Here is a 21,803-nt window from a genome sequence, read left to right as displayed (position 1 = left end):
AGGAGAAGAAGAAAAGAAAGAAGAAGAAGAAGAAGAAGAAGAAGAAGAAGAAGAAGAAGAAGAAGAAGAAGAAGAAGAAGAACTTAGAGTTAAAGATATAATAAAAAATTCTTTAAGAAAACTTTTCTTTCCTATAGCTAAGGTATTCTCTCTCTTTCTCTCCCTCATTTCCAGTAGGGACGAAAACAAAAATCCATCTATACAAAAATTCAGAATCTGATATATTTTCTTCTTCTTTTTGATTTATTATTCTTCTTAATATCGATATTAATGTTGATAGTATTCCTCCCCCTCCCCTCCCCTCCCCTCGAAATTTAAAATTCATCTACTCCTACATCCCCGGAATTCTGATCCCTGCTTTCCCAGTTAAACTTCACAGAATCATGGATTATAGTGCGTAGCACCGACTGTTGCTTGCGTGATCATGAGTAGGGCGATGATTAATCCGTAGAGGCCTGATTTCGGGGGTGATTGTGTTAGTGTTAGTGTTTTTGCTGTTTGTTTTCTGCTTCTTTTTCTTGTCTTTCGCATTCCCTCTATTCGAATATTTATTTATCGATCCATCTATTCATACATTCCCCCCTCCCCTCTGAGGCCTCTTAACCAGAAACCCTCCAAAGCGAAAAAAGAACGAAAAAGGAAAAAGCAAACGAAAATCGAAAAAAGAAAAACTCATCCAATATCTCCGCAAAAATCAACACCAACGCCATCCCGATAAACATCTTCGGTTGCATTGCCGCGCCTCTTACTCCCGCGTCGCCAATCACCTCACTGCTAAAGCCAGAAGCGAGACAGCTGAGTCTGACGGAGAGATCCGCGGCGAGATGGAGGAAATTTGTGTGTAGAGCGGAGGGAGCGACGAGGGTGGAGGTAATCAGGATGCTGGGTAGCAGGCCGAAGATGGAGAGGATGGAGGAGAGGATTATGGGGAGGAAGTTTGTGGTGGGGGCAGAGTGGTTGGGTGGAAGAGGAAGGGAGGGAGAGGGTGAGGGTGAGGGTGGAGGAAACGAGATTGGTGGGTGTACTGCGAATCATGTTTTGTGGTTGCATGACACTGACTGCAGAGATTCCGATGCTACTTTTGGTTATGCCGTATGCGGCGCCGATGTTGGAGAGGACGATTGCACAGCAGCAGCCTATTGCTCCGAAGAAGGACTGGAGGGTTGATGGGTTGGTTGGTGGAATTCAGGTGAGGGTATGGGAGGAGGGGGGAGGAAGGTGGTCACTCACGGCGTAAACGGGACTTCAGGGCGGAGTGAGATGTAAGCATGGTTTTTGATGAGGATTTGGTGGTGATGTGAGTGGAATACATGCCATCTATCATTGATATGGATCCATTGTGATTGTCTGATAATTACTTTAGAACGAGTGGAAGCATCGTGTAATAGATGTTTTCTTGATATGTCAGGTCTTGTGCAAACTGCAGTGTGACTACTAAGAAGGCATGAATTTATCGCAAGAGGAGAATTAAGTTGGCAAAATGTTGATTTCAAAACTAAGGAACAAATCTGATTGAGAACTACATTTTCAAAATGCAAGGGGAATCATATCATATGATGTGAAGTTGCATGTTCATCCTTCTTACATCGCTGGAGGGTAAGCCCCACGAATAAATGCACTTAGGCAGCCGCCGCATAAGATCAATATGAATCTTGATTTGACGAACATGCAGAGAATAATTGAATTCCAAGTTTTGGAATTTTATTGACAACGTGCGTGCATTTGTACATCAACAAAACAAGTTCTTTCGGTGAGAGGCATCTCAAAGGCTCGAGGGCTTTGATTGATTGGTTTCCACGCACTGGGTGCCTGATTTCAATAATTTCAACTTGGCAGATGTTTGAAATGATCTGGTGAATGATTGCGACGCTTAGTATGATGAAGTTAGAAGTCAGCTAGATGATACCACCATCGTGTAGATGACGGATGTTCCAAATACATAAGTACTGCTGCCTTCGGTCACCGAGGCGATGATTACGTAGTCTGCGCTACGCAATCAATGCAGATCATGATCAACCTTACTGCCGACGAAAATTGTGATCATTGGCCATGCTTATTACGACGCCAGGAATCATCGCAATTTTGCATACTTTTCAGCCTTGAAGAGTTTCACTGCCAGGCGTACCGTATGTGATGAATCAGGTGAGCATGATTGCCCAAAAGTCAACATTTGGCAGATTCTTAAATTGCTATAGTTGCCTAGAAGGTGATCAGAAACGGTATACCGCGGTTCTTTGGCAATGGCAGTGACCAAGGCGAGACTAACTCTGCGTGCTTTCACCTCGATTGAAATGAATATGCTGGAACCTGAACACATAGTTTCCAAAATGGGGCAATGCTATCGTTGATACTTGCCGCGCCTCCTCCTGACTTCGCCATCTTTCAGCACCTCAATTTGGTTTGCACGATGCGCAGGAACTTAGAGAGTGAACAATGTGTGCGAAGCAATGCTCCACTCCTACAAATATTCAACACACCAAATACGAAAGCACACGCGTACACGTCACTTAAAACGAAAAGAAAAGTTCTCACACTTGTAAGAAGTATTTGCTATGCCGCAAGCCAACATTGAGTTGGATATTTGGTTTGATATACGCAATTTCAGCTCAGGTATCATCCATTGAACAGTTTGGAGTTCCATATGAGGACCCTTTAGTGAACGTAAATTCAGTGATCGGACGAATCTGCTACAACATCGCCGCGATAGATGCAATATATTAACACGACGCTGTTGAAGGTGTTGATGTAAAGAACTTAGGTAGGCGCAGTGACCGAGTTCGTATGTCAAGCCCCCCTCCCCACCTGGGTATACTTAGTCAATACCATAAACACCAAGCTTTTTGATCTCCATCTGATTGAAAATCCGTGGCTTGATTCCCGAAATCAGTCATACCAAGAATCCAAGACGTGATGAATTTTCCGATGTTTGGGTAGGAAGTTTTGAAACGAATTGCAAGATTTGAAAAAAGAGGTCACAGCTGGAGGCTGCCGCTTAGACTTGGGCGGCGGTCGCGTTCAAAACGTTTGAAGTATGGGGAAGGAATATGTGATGATTTGAGTTAGTCAATGCTCATAGTATTTAGGTAATAGCTCAGATGAGTATGGTGTTGCAAACTCGCAATGAGATCTTCTGAAATTCAAATGTTTGGGAATATTCCTTTCCTTTTGTCAGTCATGGAAATTTATCAAGCTTAGTAATGATTCTTGGCGAGACAAGAAGCACGTGCCTAGTACTGAAGCGATGTTAGTAAAAGTCGTGATAGTCGTCAGTCAAAGTCTGATAATCTATAGACCATTCCTACCTAGGCACCTAGATGATCATAAAAATATCTTATTTTGGATTGTGGCTGTGAATGAGTTATATATACGTAGATACCTAGCCACGTGCTAGCATCTTAAAAAAGTCTTAATAAACTCGCATATCAAAATCATACTTTGTCTGTATGGAGCGAAGGGAGGAAAATCCCTATGGTGGACGGAACGACCCTTTTAGAGTTTGGTACGAACACAATCGATCCAATCCCACTACCATCAGATCCATACCTAGTAACCAACGGGGGAGTACTCTTGTACGATGCAGGAAGTTCGGCAACTACCTAATCTCTTTAGTGCCTGCGTAAGTAACCCTATGAGATCCATCTTTATTGATACTGTACTGTCAGACTGTCTGGAGGTTCCATGTAAAAGTTAAAATGTCCGATATCACCGTCTGGTGGTCGTCACTGTTTGCTTACGAATATAGTGGTGATGATGACGAGTAGGTATCTATTCTGTTGACCACGAATTACGCTGCCCATCACTTTCTTCGGGTCTATTCCATTGGCCTCCTGGGTCATTGTAGGCAGAATGGTCACATTTTTGCTTAATTAGCTTTTTCAGTCTTCCAGTTTGGAAGTTTGCGTGTTGGTCCATCCATTGAATTTACGGCACAGGCCTTTGACAGAGTACTACCCCTCGAAGAAATGAAAGGAAGACTACGTACACATATATCGTACACCTTATATGTCTCCCCCTTTTCAAATACTTTACTTAACCTCTTGAAGCTTCATCCGATAAAACGGGTTTTTTGCTTTCCACATGAACGAGCTAGATGCAGGATCACAAAATGGCTTTGGCGTAAGAGAAACTATTCACGTCTCTTCTCGGTCAAGTTCAAACAATTTCAATTCATGCTTTGTATCATGGATTTATGGTCCTCGCTTTATTACTGGGAATTAGGAAAAGGACTGTGTGATGAACCCCGATGGTGTTTCAAGCAAATGCACTTTTGTCTTTAGTCTGCAAAATATCCCATCCTCAATGCTTCATGCTCTGTTTCTAGGTCTGAGGGTCGAAGACTCGGAGGAAAAGAAAGGCATGAGGAGCCACACAAATTCATTTATCGCAATAATCTGAAAATAGCATGTTTCCTCTTTCCCCCTCCTTTCCCATGAGATCCCTGGAAAGTTATGTTGGAACTTGTGCAGGTAACGAATTATGGATTGGTATGGTACCCTTCCGCGAGTACAGTATCTAGTATGCACATCCAGATTCGTCAATATCAAAATGTCAAGCAGGTATGGTAGATCAGAACAGTGTGAATCAGAATCTTAATTCGTTGAGATATCAGAGTGTCTGTACCTCGCCTCTTCCTCCTGAAGGAGACCTGAAAGCTATTTAGGAAGAAAGTCTGGGGCGCAGGATTTCCAGCGAAGAGGATTTTGTTTGATATGATTGGATATTGAATGATATCTCATAGATTCTTACTCGTACCTCTTTTATAGATCAGATGTTTCAATGTTCCAATGTTCAAGATACGTCCCCCTTTATATCATTATTGTGTCCTTATTGTCTAGTTAATATCGACTACATATCTAGTAACCCTTTTCATTTTTATTCTTTTTAATATATTATTTCCCATCGAACGACTCTTGATTTTCAGATTTCTTGTATTCCATACAAAGTCTGCGTACCCGCCTGAGCTTCGTAGTTGTACATGGTAGGCCGCGTCATATTGCGGATCCTTGACCTTGAATCATGCCAGACAACAACCCTAGCATTTATACTAGCATTTATACACTCTGTGCTTCGTACCGTATGTCAACCAACAAACTTGCCAAGATATAGAAAAGAGGATCGAACCTTGGGATTGGAATCACTCTTTGCATTGGATTTGGTCTTTTTGTATGAGAAATATTATTCTAGAGGTTCAAAGCTTTTTGGACCGTCTTCTTGCATTTTCATATACAGTACCTTTAGAGAATTCCACTTGCTTGTATATTTCTACTCAATCGTTTCAATCCTCGTCCTTGATAGTAAAACAAGTTGACTACTGCTACTGCACCTAATACCTAGTAAAGGTTCTTGTCATCTTATATTGCGTTACTTTCTATTCATCCTTCCATCTCCATCTCCATATTTATATCTTTCCCTCTTACTTTAGAATCTCTCAGCCTTTCTCGGCATTCTAAGTTCCAACCGCTGCGCTTCCTAAAAAGTCACCCACGCCACCATTTGATACAGGACAAGAACGGATTCCACGGCATGCCAGCCTTACAGTAGGAAAACGCTTGAAGATCTTAGAAATACTAAGAAATATACTCCACAAATCTGTATAAAATACGATTCTCTTGCCTGCACCTCGTACTCTCAGCCACAATTCAGAGTTTCGTCATCTGTCGCAGGCTCTCTTTGCTGTACAAAAGCTTTACTCTTACTAGTACTACTCAGTCCGAGATTTGAGAACTTATACAAAACATCGCATCACATCACATTCGTTCCGAATTTTGGTTTCTAAAAGTACCACCTTTCATATCAACCTCACTCCAACAAACCATTTTTTTTAAATAGTTTAAATATATTGGTTATTACTTTTTACATTGGATTTTCTTGGCCCTATTTTCCGATTTTCTAAGAACCAAATTTTTTGGGTCTTCGGGGTCTTCGAAGCTAAATTAATTAGCGCCTACTGTCCGCGTCATCTGGACCAACCCGAACAATATATACCAATTTCATATCCCATATAGGATTTCATAGAAGGGTATTTCTTTTTTATCAATATATTTTATCTCCAATCATGAGGACGACAACATTCATTACCGCTGCCGTGGGAATATTATCAACATGTACAGATGCAATACAATTACAGAAGCGAACCGATGGACCAGCACGAGTAGTTGGACTGGATATGGTACGAAAACGGGTGGAAAATCCTTTAGCAAGAGATAAATTAAGGAAATTAAGGAGGAGGTCGAAGACTGTTACTGCTACTTTAGATAATGAGGTTCGTGAATTTCATATACTCTTTAAGTGAAGCTATATACTAACATCGTTCAGGAAACTTTATACTTCGCCAATGGAACATTAGGTACACCAGCACAGAGTTTACGGTTACATATCGACACAGGAAGCAGTGATTTATGGGTTAATACTGCTAGCTCAACATTATGTAGTAGAAAGACAAACCCTTGTCAGCTGGCTGGAACATACACGGCCAACTCATCGTCTACATACGCATATGTAGCCAGCGATTTTAATATTTCTTACGTTGATGGATCTGGAGCATCTGGAGATTATGTCACTGATACATTTACGATTGGATCAACGACGTTGGACAAATTACAATTTGGTATTGGATATACCAGTTCTTCGCCTGAAGGTATTCTAGGAATCGGTTACGAGATTAACGAGGTTCAGGTGGGAAGAGCGGGAAAGAAGGCATATAATAACTTACCAGCACAAATGGTTGCTGATGGTTTGATTAATTCAAATGCTTACTCCTTATGGCTTAACGATTTGGACGCTAGCACTGGAAGTATTTTATTCGGTGGTGTCGATACTGCTCAATTTCACGGGAAATTGGAAACCCTCCCGGTCGAGAAAGAATCCGGATATTACGCCGAATTTCTCATCACCTTAACCGAGATCATGCTAGGCGATACCGTCATCGCTCAAGATCAAGCTCTCGCCGTGCTCCTCGATTCCGGAAGTTCCCTCACCTACCTCCCCGACGCCATGGCCGAAGCCATCTACGAACAAGTCAATGCTCAATACGATGCTAGCGAAGGCGCCGCCTACGTCCCCTGTTCCCTCGCTTCCAACACCAGTGCTCTAAACTTCACCTTCACATCCCCTACCATCCAAGTCACCATGGACGAACTCGTCATCCCCGTCACCAGTACCACGGGTCAACAATTACAGTTCACAGACGGCACCGCAGCCTGTCTCTTCGGTATCGCTCCTGCAGGTGACAGTACCTCGGTTCTGGGAGATACCTTTATCCGCTCCGCATACATCGTCTACGATCTCGACAACAATGAAATTTCTCTCGCCCAGACAAATTTCAACGCTACCAGTACCAGTGTAGTGGAAATCACCACGGGCACCACGGCAGTTCCAGACGCAACACTGGTTGCGAATGCAGCAACCGCTAGTTCAGGTTCTTCGGGTGGCGAGATCAGCGGATCGGTCACTTTGAGCTCGGGTTCAAAGTCGAAAAATGCAGGCGCCATGCAGACGCCGCCGCCGTTGGCATATGGGATGGCTGCATTGGGTGCGGGATTGTATTATGCTATGTAAAGATCTTTCTCTTTGCTTGGCAACATGGAATGTCATGAGATGAGATGAGAAGACGTGACGAAAGTTATTTGGAAAAACTTTTATTATTTTTATTATTTTTATTTGCAGCGGATTGCATTGCATTGCGTGAAATGGGATGGCATGGTATGGCATTCTAGAGTTTTATACACACAAGAGTTGCATTAAAAGGCGTTTCTCTTTTTTCTATCTCTCTTTCCATATATATATATAATTTTTATATGTTTTTATGAGATGAGAGCGTTCATTCTTCTTTTGATGATAATGGATTTTTCTTCTCCATAGCTTTTGAAATATGGATGGATGGTTGGGTTTCATGGGTTGCATGCTTGCATAGCATCGGAGTCTTTCATTTACTTATGATTTGGATGGGATGGGAACTTTTGGGAGGATTGGAGAATGAGAAGTGAATATGAGACGAGATAGGATGGGATGGGATGAGAAGTGATGCTGATGTTGATGTGATGGAATATAGAGGGGTTAGATGTGGATTAGATATTCTCGAATAGAAAGAGAAAGGATACACACATATATACATATATGCAAGAACAGAAAGATAATAAGAATCATTACAAGACAGATTAAAAAAACCATATCTATCTATCTGTCTATCTATCTATCTTCAATTTATCATTACCAGAATTTGAATATATATATATGAACTCTGAAAAATATCAACATGAGATGATGTTGAATATCCAACCAATACCCACCTACCTACCTCGCTATCTATCTACCGACTAGATTGAATGAGTTCACAGGTATGCAATATACATGCAATATATATCTTAGTACATTGTACAAGCCTCAAGATGGGAAATACTAACTCGGGATATGAACGGGTTTTCGGTACTCGAGGCTTGGAATCTAGGGTTCGAAGGGGGGGGGAGCTTGGAGAGGGGAAAGATATAAGAAGAAGAAGGCCAAAAAAGGGAAAATGTGAATAGTTACAAACAAACTTGTTAGAAACCTATCCAAATACCCGCTGGATTTCCTCGAGATCAGAAATTGATATTCAGAATTTACGATTACTGATTTTTTATTTCTATCTATCTATTCATCTGACTACAGTATGTATCGAATTCATCATCTGCAGCTTCATTTATAGATAGATATAATTAGATATAGTTAGATATATTAAAAATAATACAGTAGGTTAGAGATAAAATACACAAACCAACTACATATATACTACAGAACTCCGAATACAATAGTTATACAAAACAAGCATGTAGATATAAAGTCGCAATAGTTTGAAGCAGATATACATCTCTTTATTTATACATACCGATATCAACATCGATTCTCCGATTTGGAAAATAGGAAATGAAAGATAATTGAATATCTATCCATTCATCTATTGGTTCAATAATCCCGAATACTCAATCAAGCCCTCTATTACTATCATCTAATATTTCATTTTCTTCTTCCCATAATCATCGCACCTCTCCCCCCTCGCTCTCCGCTTCGTCGAAGTTATCTATTTCTCTCTGTTATGGATGATTGAAATTCTACACCCTCTATTCTAATCATAAAATAGATGGTAAGTTGAATGATATCAATACCTATCAGATTATTATCAAATCAGATATCCATCAATCCAAATTACAAATTGAGACATTATGGTAATCAGCCATCCAGTGTACCTTTCAAATCCAAAATGACCTCACAAATTTCCATCCTGCTGGACCACTGTAATGCAATCAATCCACTCCATCACTCCACCCCACCCCACCAAGATCAAAAAAAGGTCAAAAAAAAATCAAACTCCCCCACCAAAACCCCCTCGCACTATTTCCAACCCCTCCATCTTCCTTTGTCGCTCTTTTCCACCCCGTCTCATTCTCCCATCTGCCCATCCCAATCCATCCTCATAGAGGACCAAACCGAAAAAAAAGCAAAAAATATAAGCTAATGTAGGGAATTGAGCCCAACGCGGGGGTCGAACCCGCAACCTTGTGATTGACTTTGAACATCTTCCAATGATAAGAGTCACACGCTCTACCGATTGAGCTAGCCGGGCAGGCTATGCTTGATGATTTGATATTGGAGCAGCATGGTTTTGAATATATAATTTCTACCTAATTATGAGGAGATGAAAAATAGGAGGAATTCAGGAGGGAGGAAAATGTATTCCGTATGGAGAGGTAGGATAGCAATGCAATGAGCCGTAGTAAAGAAAATGAGTCTGAATGATACAAATGTTCGATACATATACCGAGGAGAAAAAGGTAAATGTACTGTGAATAGGAAAAAAGCAGAAATACCTGCACCATACCATTAAATCGTCAAATAAACGCCAGCCTAGCCAGCTCAATCCGTAGAGCGTGTGACTTTAATCTTTTAACAAAAGATTGGCATACAGGCTGGAGAAAATGCTCACATTGTGTATGTGTATGGTTTTTAGATAATATCAATGTGATGTTGGTCGGAGTTTTTGAAGTGTCTTCGCTTCGGGGGAAGGAAGGAGCAATTGACCATGGAATGTATATATGTGCTTAGGTACTTGTGGGCAGATGGGTTATTTCCTGAAGTATCAGAATGAGAAGGTAAGGATAGGAGTACTGGAGATACGTGTTCTAAGATTCACGCCGGAGTGGGTTAGTTATCCTGTTCGATTTTCAATCAAGTGAGATCAAATATTAACACACAGCCTTTCCCTGAACGCAGATAGAGATTTCGCAATATCTTAATTTCTACTCGGGTATCTACATACATACATGAATTCCTTTCCTGGCGCCTTTTCTTCTCCCTTCTAGATTTCCTTCCACGCACCATCTTAAAATCACGCTCCCAAATCATAATAAATACACATACCCGTTCTAAAATTATAAACAAAAGCATTCCTCGTATTATCTTTATTCTGGAATGCTAAACCACTCATTAAATCATGGATTTCACCTATATAGCGACGTTCGGCTGTGGGAACTGAATGGGTAAGTTTGCGCCAGGACTCCGGATCCGAAAGCTTGGTTTCGCGGATTAGATCCATCACCTAAGGAAGTGGGTGTTAGTTCATAGGTTAGGATAAGTTGTGAAGCACAAGATAATGGAGTGAAAGAGGAGGGGTATAAAGCTGTGTGGACTAGCCACAAGATACGATACGGTAATGAACAAGGGTAGAGCAGTGCTTAAATTAGGGATAATTTTTTAATTAGACTGCTTACGTGATCTGTTGTTTCAACGGCAGCGATAGGGCCATCTAAGAATGAATGAACGACTTGTTGGAGATGTTAGTATGAGTATCGTAATAGATAGATGTAAGAAAAGGTTCGAAGAATGCAACTCACGAGTCGCAGCTCTTCCTTGAGCTTGCTCTACAATGTTTCTTCTATTCGACTTCTTGCTCTTGGTACCGGCAAACAAAACCCGTACATCCTGTTCATGATCACTTGGTCCTGCATCTGGCTGACTATGTTGACGAGATAATCTAAGAGACGTATCAGTATCCATAAATTAGAAGAGATTCACATATACTTACTTCGCTCTGTTGTAAGTACCTTCTCTCTGGTCCCTTTCACGCATTTCGCCACGAAGCCACGAAACTAATTGCGTGGAAGGTATATCGGCATCCGGAACGTCCTTCCTGCCAGTAGTCTTACATCTTACCACGGAATCTTGCTTGATGATGATAATCCAAGAATAACTGTCATCTCGGTATTTGGATAGGAGATCTTCAGGGGATCTTGAGTCTCGTGCTAGCTCGGCACTTATATCATGCGACCATAAGTTCGAAACCAATTCAACTCCAGTTGACCTTAGTATTGCTGCATCATGACTTGCGACAAGTACATCACACTAGCAAATAAATCAGTTGTTTTTCATTTGATGTCGGATTTATGGTGTTATAGTAACTCGAAAATAACGAGGATTGCAACACTTACTCTCTTTGTGCTCCAAATACCTTGCACTTCCTCATCAGGCTTCTTTAAGAATCCCTTCGGATTTGCTTTAGGAAGTCGAGCCATCTTCTCCCATGCTAGATTGAAGCCTACAGCGTGGCGTTCCTCATTGATGTTCTTGTGATGTCGATTTTCTCGGATCAAAGAATCATATCGACCTCCTGCCGCAAATACATCCCGAACTTTTCTATCATACAAACAAGAAAATAGTATTCCGCCTTTGTAGAATTTTTCTTTTAGACTTCCTAAAGGATTGACATATATCTTTCTCTGGACCTCAAACCGTTTTGTATATCTATACCCGCACGTTAGCGATACTTGGTGGAGAAAATCAGAGGAATCAAAACACATACGCAATTACATCACGTAGATGTGCGATAGAAGAAGATGCCTTTTCGAACATTTCGGTACCTTCGAAAATTACCTTTAGTTTTTGAAAGGCTTTAGTAGGGGTGTCTCTAAAATCAAAACGTTGAAGATCCTCAACGCTTGTGGCAGAAACCTGAAATATAGGTTAGCAAGTGATTACCTTTGAGAATTTCAAACTAATCATACTCCAACTAATGGTGATCTAAGTTCAGCTCTTATCTTCTGCCATGTCCATTGCTGTACATTAAGCTTACTTAATGTATCAGCAGCAGCTTGTCGTATACTAGGTTCGATGCGACAAAAGTCAAAGATTAGACCGAGTAAATCTGCATGATTGATGTGAAAGCACATTTGCGACGAAGGTAAGGACGGGAAGCTAGCAACGATCTCATCTAAAACTTTGATAACCTCAGCCTCCTTTAGCGCTAGATCTAAGCTGTCGGAAGTTACAACATCAAAATCCACTTCGCTAAATGTTTGTGGACATGCGCCGTCGTGCTTATCGCGAAAAACGGTACCAAAAGCAAAAGATCTTTCCACAGGAGGCTGGTGTTTCGCGATGGCGCGAGCATTTGGAACAGTGAGATCATAAGGTAGTTGCAGAAGAGTACCACTTTTGTCTAGCAATTGAACAGCGTTGACACCGTAATGATCCGAAGATGGGAACAGAATACTTCGAGGAGTTTCTACAGCTCCATGGTTACGAAAAATTGAGATCAACTTTTGCTTGACAAGCCCTTGTAGCAATAAGTCGTTACCACTAGGAGTCGGAACTCCCATGTCCCAAGCATAATCCTTTGCTTGTTTTGTTGGTCTAGAGAAGAGAGCACTCATCATCTTTTGATGATATGGTGATTTTGAATCAGACAGACCAGCTAAAGTTTGACGGATTGTTTCGCTTTCCATCTGAACTGGTAGTTTCCTGCTTTGAAGAAGTTCGGAACTTGAGGGTCGTTCTTTTGGATTATGGTTAAGGAGGGACAAGATAATATCTGTCTGGACAGCTTTTCCAATCTTGTCAAAATTCGCAGGGAATACTGGATCCTTCTTCCTTAGACCATCGATGACTTGAGCCTAGGCAGAGATTTAGTATGGAATTGGCAGATTGTATGAGACATTAATCGTTTGCTTCTGTTTGGACCCAGAAGGAAAAGCTGTAAAGCCAAATTACGAATATCGATCGCAAGGAAATGTATGAGCAATGAACTTACTCTCTCCATCCCGACAAGCGGAGTATAGCACATCTCAAAAAAAATCACACCAAGAGAATACATATCGACCTTGCCAGTGTACGGTCCTCCAGAAACTGCTGATCGAATTTCGGGTGCAATATATGAGAAAGTGCCAATACTTCGTGTTAAATCCCCACTGTTCTGCATTCCAGATGCTGAAACCTTGTCGATTGCCGAGTATTGGCCCCTTGTGGCCAAACCTAGATCGCCTATCTTGACATTTGAAGCACCATCGATGAAAACATTCTCTGGTTTGAGATCGCGATGAACAAAATTCAAGCTATGAATGTGGGCAAGACCCTCAAGAATTTGACGAAAAACACGCCATATTTCCTCGTTATCTTTATATAGTCCTCGTCGAATAAGATCGCGAAGCGTTCGCTTCTCACAATATTCCATAGATATGTATAGAATCGTTTTGAATGGGCGTGGGGGTCTCGGACTAGATCTACTTTCCCTATGTGCCAAAGCAAGTCGCCCATGCCCTCGATTTCGAGCATGTCCATTGGGTTCTGCGGAATACTCGTCGTCTTCATCATCATCGTCGGATTCTTCATCGCTATCCGTTGCCTCATCGTAACCGAATTCAATTTGGTATCCGCTGGTTGACATAAAGTCAAGCCCCCCTGTACTCGTCGCAAATTCGACATGGGGTCCAGATCCTCCAGGGGAGATATTGCTGATAGATTCTTCTGTGGCAGCATCCGTTGTTGTATTTTCATCGTCTGTTTCGGAAAGGTCTGGAATTTCTTCCGTCCATGTACTAAAGTAACCTAAGAGAGCGTAAGCATCATACCGGGTCAATGAAATACTATGATTGAAAAGTCTTTCTCCTAACCCACTCCCTGGTAATTTAGAGGATCGAGAATTACATTGATATGACTTCCAACTTTGGCTCAAATATGTTGTGCTGTAGTAGAGAATACAAGAAAACCCAGTACTCACGAACAACGGAAGGATGATTGAGCTGAGAGAGTAAGCGAGCCTCTTTTAGTACATCATCTAGCTGAGCAGATGACTTTTGGGTAATCTTTTTGATGGCATATATCTGTCCATCTAGTTTCTGTCTTGCTTTTACGACCTCCCCAAAACCTCCTTTTCCTAAGCGACCCTCTTCAACAAAATCATGAGCATATCTTGAAAAGGGTCCAGTGAGACTCATAGAATCATGTCGAGGTCTACGTGGCGTTATGGGTGCCAACGATGATGTTGATCCGATCCTCGACAATATAGCAGACGTATCTTCATCCATTATAGTAGCATCAGTAACAAGAAATTTACACGAACCTATTCAAATTAGTCAGGTTGGTCCACAGAAGATATGGAGATTCTACGAAAACCTAAAGCGAACAGGAGGAGCACTTACTGAGCGCGAAAGCTCGCGGTCGTTTCTTCGGATCTGGATTGAATAGTTTGAGCATAAAATCGTGTAAAGCATCAGATAAGTCCAATGAGTCTAGCATAGCCTTTGAAGATGAGTACTTTCGAGTAACATTCAACCCAAAAGCCATCTGAAGGAAAACGATACCAAGTTCCCATATGTCAGTTTTCGCGGTTCGTAGGCCGTCCCCCAAGTTAGCAATTTCCGGAGGAAACCAGTACGCAGATTTTGCCATGGCAGAGCTATCGATTTTTCTTTTTGTGATCTTACCACTCAAAGCATGTAGCTTTCGTTGATATCCGGCATCAGCAAGTTTTGGCCTGACCACTCCATCTGATTCTCGGAAAAGAAGTACATTTCCACTGTGTATATCCTAGAACGAGGAGCATCAGTACTTGAAGAACACGGGAATATAACCAATTGTTTACCTCGTGAATAATTCCGTTTTCTTCGTGGAGGAATCTTAAAGCATCCAGTAGCTCTATAGTCCATGAACGAACTTTGTTGACATTCATGTTCTCAACGATATCCAGGAATTCTTCCAAGGATCCTTTCTCAGCATATTTGCTTAAGGTACTGACAGTCCAGGAAGAATCATTCCTGTGCGTCCCAAAATTAATCAACTTCAGCTACACAGAAAGCTCAATGAAACTATAGTAACAAAATAGTAGTGAAAAACTCACTCTTCTTTTTCTACCTTGAAATCCAGAAGATTAAGGATATTGTCATGTCTAATGCTCCTGAGCTTTTCTAATTCATTTTCCATCGCTTGCAATTGTCCCTTGACATTACGATCACCCAAGTTGGTATCAAGCAACGTCTGCTTCAATACCAATAAAGGGGCGTGAGAGCTGACTGCGGGTCTCACGGTGTAGCAACGAGATACAGGACCTTGACGAATAAATGATTTACCAGTAACCGCCTGAAAGTATATCGGATTACCCTCAGCATCCAGAACTGAGACTTGGCGATCTAGTACCTCGTGATCATGAGTCATCTTTCCAATTCCAGAATTGGAGACGGTGATTGAAGGGGGAGGTTGATTTTTCCGCTTTGTCTCTTTTGCTTTGGCACGTTGTCTTTTCAATTCATCTTGCACCAAGGAGCCAAGCATTCTCTCTTCTTCCTGGGATTCCAACCTATCGTAAATTTAGCACTTTTGAGGGGTAATGATACTCTGAGATACCAAGAGCGATCAGCTGATCTCAAAGGGATAAAGAAAAGGAGATATACTAACATTTTTTTCTTCTCTTCTTCTAAACGCTGATCTTCAAGTATCTGAGCAGCAGCCGCTTCATGAGCAGCACGCTCTTCTTGTAAAGTGGGTAGTTCCCGTCCTGCAGCTTTCGCTTCAGCAGCTTGCTCTAAAACATCCTGACAAGCAGTAACAATTTCCATGATCATGGCTTGTTCCTCCTTGACCAGTTCTTTAGGTAATGTCTCGATAATCTTCTGGAGCTTGAATTTAGTAGACTCCCGAAGACCGTCGGTATTCTTTAAAGTCAACAATGGCGCCGACTTGGGATAAGTCAGAGTCAGGGTGACTCCTAAAGTCACTGAGAAATCCTCGTCAGAAGTTTTGATAGATATTTCAAATGACGGTTCTGATTTCTGTACAAAATTAGATTTACGTCATGCATCAGTTGTGAAGAGAATTTTCAAACCTTCCATGCTGATTGATGTGTTTCAATACGCCGAAAGTCATCACCGTATATTGAGGCGAGAGCAATCAACTCGTCATCTTGGGTCTCTTGATATGGAGATTTTGGTGAGTCATTTGCGACATCATTGTTTTTCATTGAAGGAAACGTGTTTAAGGGCTTTTTCTGCTGTGCTTTCTTTCCCCATGGGTTATTTGCTGGAGGCATGATGGAAATTGGGTTATGGCGCTTATTTGATGTGGTATTGATTTATATATTTCAATATCTGAATTCGTCGTTGAGATTCAAAAAGCAACAAATGCGTGCGGCCGAGGCCACAGCTATGCAGACATTATGGGTTTTCTCGAGTTTAATTATGTTAGAAAATTTATATGTCGTCCAAGTCACACTTTGCCTTCCTGCCGTCAAATATATATTTACATGATAAACGCATGAGGCGAGGCAGACAAGGCTGATTGACTAGCCTATCAAGTATGACTAACAACCTTGTCGTCATGTAGCGGCGCTAATCTCTTTGTAGCATAAGCTCCGTGGTCCGATCTTTGTATCGCACAAGGCTCAAAATTTCTGGTGAGTCAATTCCTTATCTGTTGAGAGTCCTTTTAGTATTGAAATACAGTGCTAGGTAGGCCAATTGATCTTTTTTGAATCAATTGAGTTATTGTCGCCCTCGCAAGAAGATTTGTAGATCATTATCTTTACGCAATGGCTCTCAACGCATGTACGAAGCTCCCAGTAGCTCGATTGATCAGACCAACAGCTTCCTATCACCCCGCAATCAGTAGCATCCGATACTACTCTGCACCCCCCGAGAGCACGATACCGGCCGCAAAGCTGAAATACATTCCCACAAGTGGCACATACCCCAAAGGATTTTTAGTTTCTGGAACTCATGTAGGAGTTAAACCCACCAACAAATCTACGCCAGATCTTGCTTTCCTTGCCTCGGAGACACCATGTGCGGCTGCAGCTGTGTTCACAAAGAACAAATTCCAAGCGGCTCCAGTTACTGTGAGCAGGAAGATGCTACAAAGAAGGAATAATACTGGAATCCGTTCAGTCATTATCAATTCAGGATGCGCAAATGCTGTGACCGGAAAGGGTGGAATGGAAGATGCTGAGAAGATGGGTGCTGAAGCTGATAGATGTTTTGACACACCAAGTGATGGTAAAGGTGGGAGTTCAATAGTGATGAGCACTGGTGTAATTGGTCAAAGGTTCGAAGACCTACTTCTACCTCGTTTTCAATCTTAACTTCAATTAAACATTGACTAAACCTTTCACATCAGACTACCAATCCAGAAAATATTGCTCAAAATACCTACCGCATTTGATGGTCTAGGAAGCTCTCACGAGCATTGGTTGGCGACTGCAACCGCGATTTGTACCACCGACACATTTCCAAAGCTCTTATCCCGAACATTTTCCTTACCCTCTTCCCCAGAAGTGGAATACAGGATGGCTGGTATGACAAAGGGTGCCGGAATGATTCACCCAAATATGGCTACTCTGTTAGGAATGATCGCAACAGATGCACCCATCGCACCTGCATTACTGCCTTCCCTTCTTACAAAAGCCGTTAACAAGTCATTCAATAGCATCTCTATTGATGGTGACACTTCTACGAATGACACGGTTGCTGTCTTGGCAAACGGAGCAGCTGGAGGAAAAGAAGTCACTTCTGAATCTTCCGAAGATCATGCTGTATTCCAGAAAGTTCTGACCGAGTTCGCTACAGATCTTGCCAAGCTTGTAGTTCGCGATGGTGAAGGTGCCACCAAGTTTGTCACTATTCGTGTGACAGAGGCCCCATCAGAAATTGGAGCACGCAAAATTGCCAGCACGATCGCAAGATCTCCCTTAGTAAAGACTGCATTGTATGGTAAAGATGCCAACTGGGGCCGTATTCTCTGTGCTACTGGCTATTCCCAAATCTCGGAACCAGGCGAGCCCATAAATGAGGTTCCAGAAATCATTCCTGAGAAGACAAGTGTCTCATTCATTCCTTCAGATGGCTCACCAGAACTTAAGCTTCTGGTGAACGGAGAGCCAGAATCAGTGAACGAGGCTCGCGCTGCTGAAATCTTGGAACATGAAGATCTTGAAATCTTGATAAAACTTGGTGGTGGAAAGGAGGAGGCAGTGTACTGGACTTGTGATTTCAGGTAAGAACCCAACACCCACACTGACGAGAAAAAGACTAATTCCATATAGTCATGAATACGTCACAATCAATGGAGACTACAGAACATAAATAATGAAAACAACAAGTTCAATAATAGGAGAACTCAAAACTTAGAATTTCTTCAGATGAACAAGTTTTGATTGTAAATGAAAGAAAGGTGAAGGAGGACGCATAACAGTGAAAGCGCACCACAGGGGAAACATAGCGAGATGATAGAAATACCCAAGCTTGCATATCAAAAACCACTATAAAGAATCCAATTTAACCCTTTACCTTGTGCATAAGTAAATTAATTATACCTGTCTTCTCGTGTCGCTCCAATCGATCCTCGAGATAACCATCCTACCAGAGTCAGGCTGGTTAGAATTTCCGCCTCAATTCCTCAATTCTCACTAAAATTTCTGCAAGCAATCTGAGAAGGGGGCACATGCAATGCTAATATCATTCTCTTCGCGTATGTACATCACAGACCATAATTCCATCTCACGCTCTTTCAACAGTCTGAGGGGTCCAGGCAGTAATCTTTGGTTTGACACTAAGAGGAAACATCAGCTCAAACGCACATACTTGGCCGATAATTTGTGCATCAGCACTCACGTAGAATAAGTCTTGAAAGCAGCACGGCTCATGGTGAAAGTTGGTCTATGATCCGGTAACTGCCAAGGTTGTTTTTGCTGCAAGAGAAGATCTTCGGTCGGTGGCTTATCTACCATGTATGAGATCCATGCGTGCCATCCGGGCTCAATTTGACATCTACGGATAGTATGTTAGAACGAGACAACTCGGCGAGAGGCGCTGGATATTCCTTACGGGCTGAACTCGTCGTCCTTGTAGTCTACCCATCTTGTGCGTACTGTATGTTGGTGTAAGCGTAATCGGACTCGTAGATGGCATATTATGGCAGGTTCGTACGTGGTAATTCATCCTCCAGGTTCTCAAAATACTTGTTGCCATATCGATCCTTTGCGATGAAGGTTCCGGCCTTGGTATCACCTGTTTCCCATGAGCTTCAGTCTCTCAGCTATCTTTTCAAGCATTGAATACCTTGGTACTATATTTCAAAATCCATCCATCAGCATCGGTGTTCGCTTTGTGGTGGGCTCGTTATGAGGTGTACTTACGTGCATTTGATGAAGAGCATCCTGTATTTTGATCAGCAATCTGGCAAGCGCATCTCGAGGGCCTTCATACCTTGATACCTGCTCTGCGCAGATTGCGCAAGGTCCGCAGAATTGTAGACATCTTGTTGAAGTTGCAATGGGTTTGCTCAATTGTTAACAATCAATGAAAGTTGACGTTCATGAAGTCGTCGCTCATTCGGCACGCCGCTTTTGCGCTAGGTTAGCGATATCAAAACGCTATCACTATCCTATCGGCGTCTCGAAATTTCAAATCTTCAACATCGCAAATCGAGGATTCATAGAGGAATTCCGAAACATACAGAAAGACATGATCGTTAGGACTATTACACGCTGTTCTCGCATTCGAAAGGCTCCCTCCTTTCAACCACCATTACAACGAATGAAACAGCGAGCACATTCGACATCTACAGGTTCTACTGCTACTACGCCCACAGCACCCTCTCCTGCTTCGATACTAGGCGCTTTCACAAATGAGTGCGATAAAATAGCTCCAAAATTCGAGGTGAATGGCTCGCAGATACAAATTTTACGGACGCCATCAGAGTTTTACGAGACGTTGAAGGTTGGCATATACAGCAATTGGACATTGGCGGATGGGACAGATGCTGATGGACGGATATAGAGCAAAATACTGGCAGCAGAGACACGAATTTTCTTATCGACTTTGTATATAGGAAAAACAGAACATGAATTAGTACATACAGATATTCTCCCAGTTTAATAGTATACATGAATAATAACTATGTGTAGATATCCACACTTCAGCAAGCTCTGCGTGCAAAACCAGGTTTGAAACTTAGTATTCTTACTGATGCCTTGAGGGGTACGAGAGAGTCTCCCAATGCGTCATGTGCTTCACTTCTCGCCCCGCTGGTGTCGGAGTTTGGTGCAGATAGGGTCGAGATTCGTATGTACCATACCCCGAATTTGAATGGACTAAGGAAAAAGTATATTCCCAAAAGAATTAATGAAGGATGGGGTTTGCAGCACATGAAGTTATATGGAGTGGATGATGAAATTATCATATCCGGGTATGTCATCAAACCGAGATTTGAGTAGGTTTAAATACTAATAGGACATGAAAAGAGCAAATCTCTCCAGTGACTATTTCACAAATCGGCAAGATAGATATCATGTGTTTTCTTCTAAAGAAGTCACTCAGTATTTTTACAACATCCAGAATGCAGTCTCGAGTTTGAGCTTCTTGGTATCGCCAGACCCTCAACTTCCTGCTGGATACACACTTGAATGGCCCTCCTCAAATTCCTGTCCTTCTCCTCTGACAGACTCCCAAAAATACATTTCTCATGCATCATCCATTCTCACACCCTTGATTCAAGCTTCAACAACATCGAACTCGACATCCAGCAATCCTCAAGCTAACACAACGATCTATCCCATCTCCCAATTTACACCGTTGTTCCCTTCGACCTCCGACACATCTACCGAGCTTCCCCTTCTCACCCGTCTCCTTACCTTCCTCAATTCTCCCACCACTCCTTCGTCCTGGACTTTCACAGCCGGCTACTTCAATCCGTCGCCAACTCTTACCTCCCTGCTCCTCCACACAACATCAAAAAATAACACCGTCCTAACCGCTTCCCCTCACGCCAATGGTTTCTACAATTCCCCTGGAGTCTCCGGCATGCTTCCCGCAGCCTACACCCTTCTCCTCCGCAAATTCCTCGTCGCAGCTCAGAAAATTCAGGGACCCTCTCCATCCATCACTCTACGAGAATGGAAAAGGGGAACTGTCAACGAGCCTGAAGGTTGGACGTATCACGCTAAGGGACTTTGGGTATCATTCCCCACCCAATCATCCTCCTCATCCTCAACCGAGACTCCCAAGCCAGCAATCACAGTACTGGGTAGTAGTAACTACACCAAACGATCCTATACATTAGATCTCGAAACAGGTGTCATGATCGTAACCCGAGATCCGGAGTTGCAAGAGAGACTAAGACAGGAAAGAGATGGGTTGGGAGAGTGGGCAAGCGAGATTGGGATGAAGGAGTTCCAGAGTAGTGAGAGGAGGGTGGGGCTGCATGTTAGGATTGCGATGTGGATTGTGGGGGTTGTGGGCGGTGCTTTGTAAAAGGGACTTCATGTCTTACATTTGTCCCGAGACACTGAAAAAGGCACTACTCAAGATAGGGTGGAATTAGATTATGGGTGTCGTGATACATCTAGCGACATATCTAGGTATCACACCGAATTTTCGCAGACATTTGATTCTCCGGGTTACAAAATGTACGATTTGTGCGAAGCTTTTTGATTATTACATGATTTTATATAACTTTTAACAACTACAACAATTCTGGAAGTTGTTTTCACCTTATCTGCATTACAACGCTCA

General features: G+C 42.2%; 6 protein-coding genes across 6 annotated transcripts; 3 read left to right on the top strand and 3 right to left on the bottom strand.

Annotated features, from left to right (window-relative positions):
- Positions 1–388: 388 nt before the first annotated feature.
- EAE98_012400 (uncharacterized protein) lies at positions 389–2,541 on the bottom strand (the record flags this gene model as incomplete). Its single annotated transcript, XM_038960025.1, has 5 exons — positions 1,231–2,541; positions 1,056–1,136; positions 1,009–1,024; positions 673–882; positions 389–455 (listed from the first exon to the last, which is right to left on the bottom strand). The coding sequence occupies exons 1-5, from the start codon at positions 1,322–1,324 to the stop codon at positions 389–391; spliced, it is 468 nt and encodes a 155-aa protein (XP_038803652.1). The 5' UTR covers positions 1,325–2,541.
- A 3,514-nt stretch (positions 2,542–6,055) lies between these two features.
- Positions 6,056–7,557, top strand: EAE98_012399 (uncharacterized protein; the record flags this gene model as incomplete). The annotated part of the gene is made up of 2 exons (XM_038960024.1): positions 6,056–6,262; positions 6,316–7,557. The coding sequence occupies 2 exons, from the start codon at positions 6,056–6,058 to the stop codon at positions 7,555–7,557; spliced, it is 1,449 nt and encodes a 482-aa protein (XP_038803651.1).
- A 2,803-nt stretch (positions 7,558–10,360) lies between these two features.
- EAE98_012398 (uncharacterized protein) lies at positions 10,361–16,327 on the bottom strand (the record flags this gene model as incomplete). Its single annotated transcript, XM_038960023.1, has 14 exons — positions 10,361–10,570; positions 10,743–10,795; positions 10,866–11,005; positions 11,057–11,373; positions 11,460–11,772; positions 11,831–11,979; positions 12,033–12,920; positions 13,058–13,851; positions 14,024–14,365; positions 14,445–14,832; positions 14,888–15,059; positions 15,143–15,598; positions 15,697–16,070; positions 16,124–16,327. 14 exons carry the CDS (start codon positions 16,325–16,327, stop codon positions 10,361–10,363), a joined length of 4,800 nt encoding a protein of 1,599 aa, XP_038803650.1.
- A 498-nt stretch (positions 16,328–16,825) lies between these two features.
- EAE98_012397 (uncharacterized protein) lies at positions 16,826–18,374 on the top strand (the record flags this gene model as incomplete). The annotated part of the gene is made up of 3 exons (XM_038960022.1): positions 16,826–17,337; positions 17,410–18,285; positions 18,335–18,374. The coding sequence occupies 3 exons, from the start codon at positions 16,826–16,828 to the stop codon at positions 18,372–18,374; spliced, it is 1,428 nt and encodes a 475-aa protein (XP_038803649.1).
- Positions 18,375–18,788: 414 nt separating this feature from the next.
- On the bottom strand, positions 18,789–19,547 carry EAE98_012396 (uncharacterized protein; the record flags this gene model as incomplete). The annotated part of the gene is made up of 7 exons (XM_038960021.1): positions 18,789–18,840; positions 18,903–19,058; positions 19,116–19,158; positions 19,218–19,298; positions 19,350–19,356; positions 19,427–19,447; positions 19,497–19,547. The coding sequence occupies 7 exons, from the start codon at positions 19,545–19,547 to the stop codon at positions 18,789–18,791; spliced, it is 411 nt and encodes a 136-aa protein (XP_038803648.1).
- Positions 19,548–19,754: 207 nt separating this feature from the next.
- EAE98_012395 (uncharacterized protein) lies at positions 19,755–21,542 on the top strand (the record flags this gene model as incomplete). Its single annotated transcript, XM_038960020.1, has 4 exons — positions 19,755–20,009; positions 20,070–20,141; positions 20,198–20,478; positions 20,534–21,542. 4 exons carry the CDS (start codon positions 19,755–19,757, stop codon positions 21,540–21,542), a joined length of 1,617 nt encoding a protein of 538 aa, XP_038803647.1.
- Positions 21,543–21,803: the final 261 nt, after the last annotated feature.

Source organism: Botrytis deweyae, assembly GCF_014898535.1.
Source record: "Botrytis deweyae strain B1 chromosome Unknown BDEW_065, whole genome shotgun sequence".
Taxonomy (NCBI): Eukaryota; Fungi; Ascomycota; class Leotiomycetes; order Helotiales; family Sclerotiniaceae; genus Botrytis; species Botrytis deweyae.
This window is presented reverse-complemented; position numbering and strand designations above follow the sequence as displayed.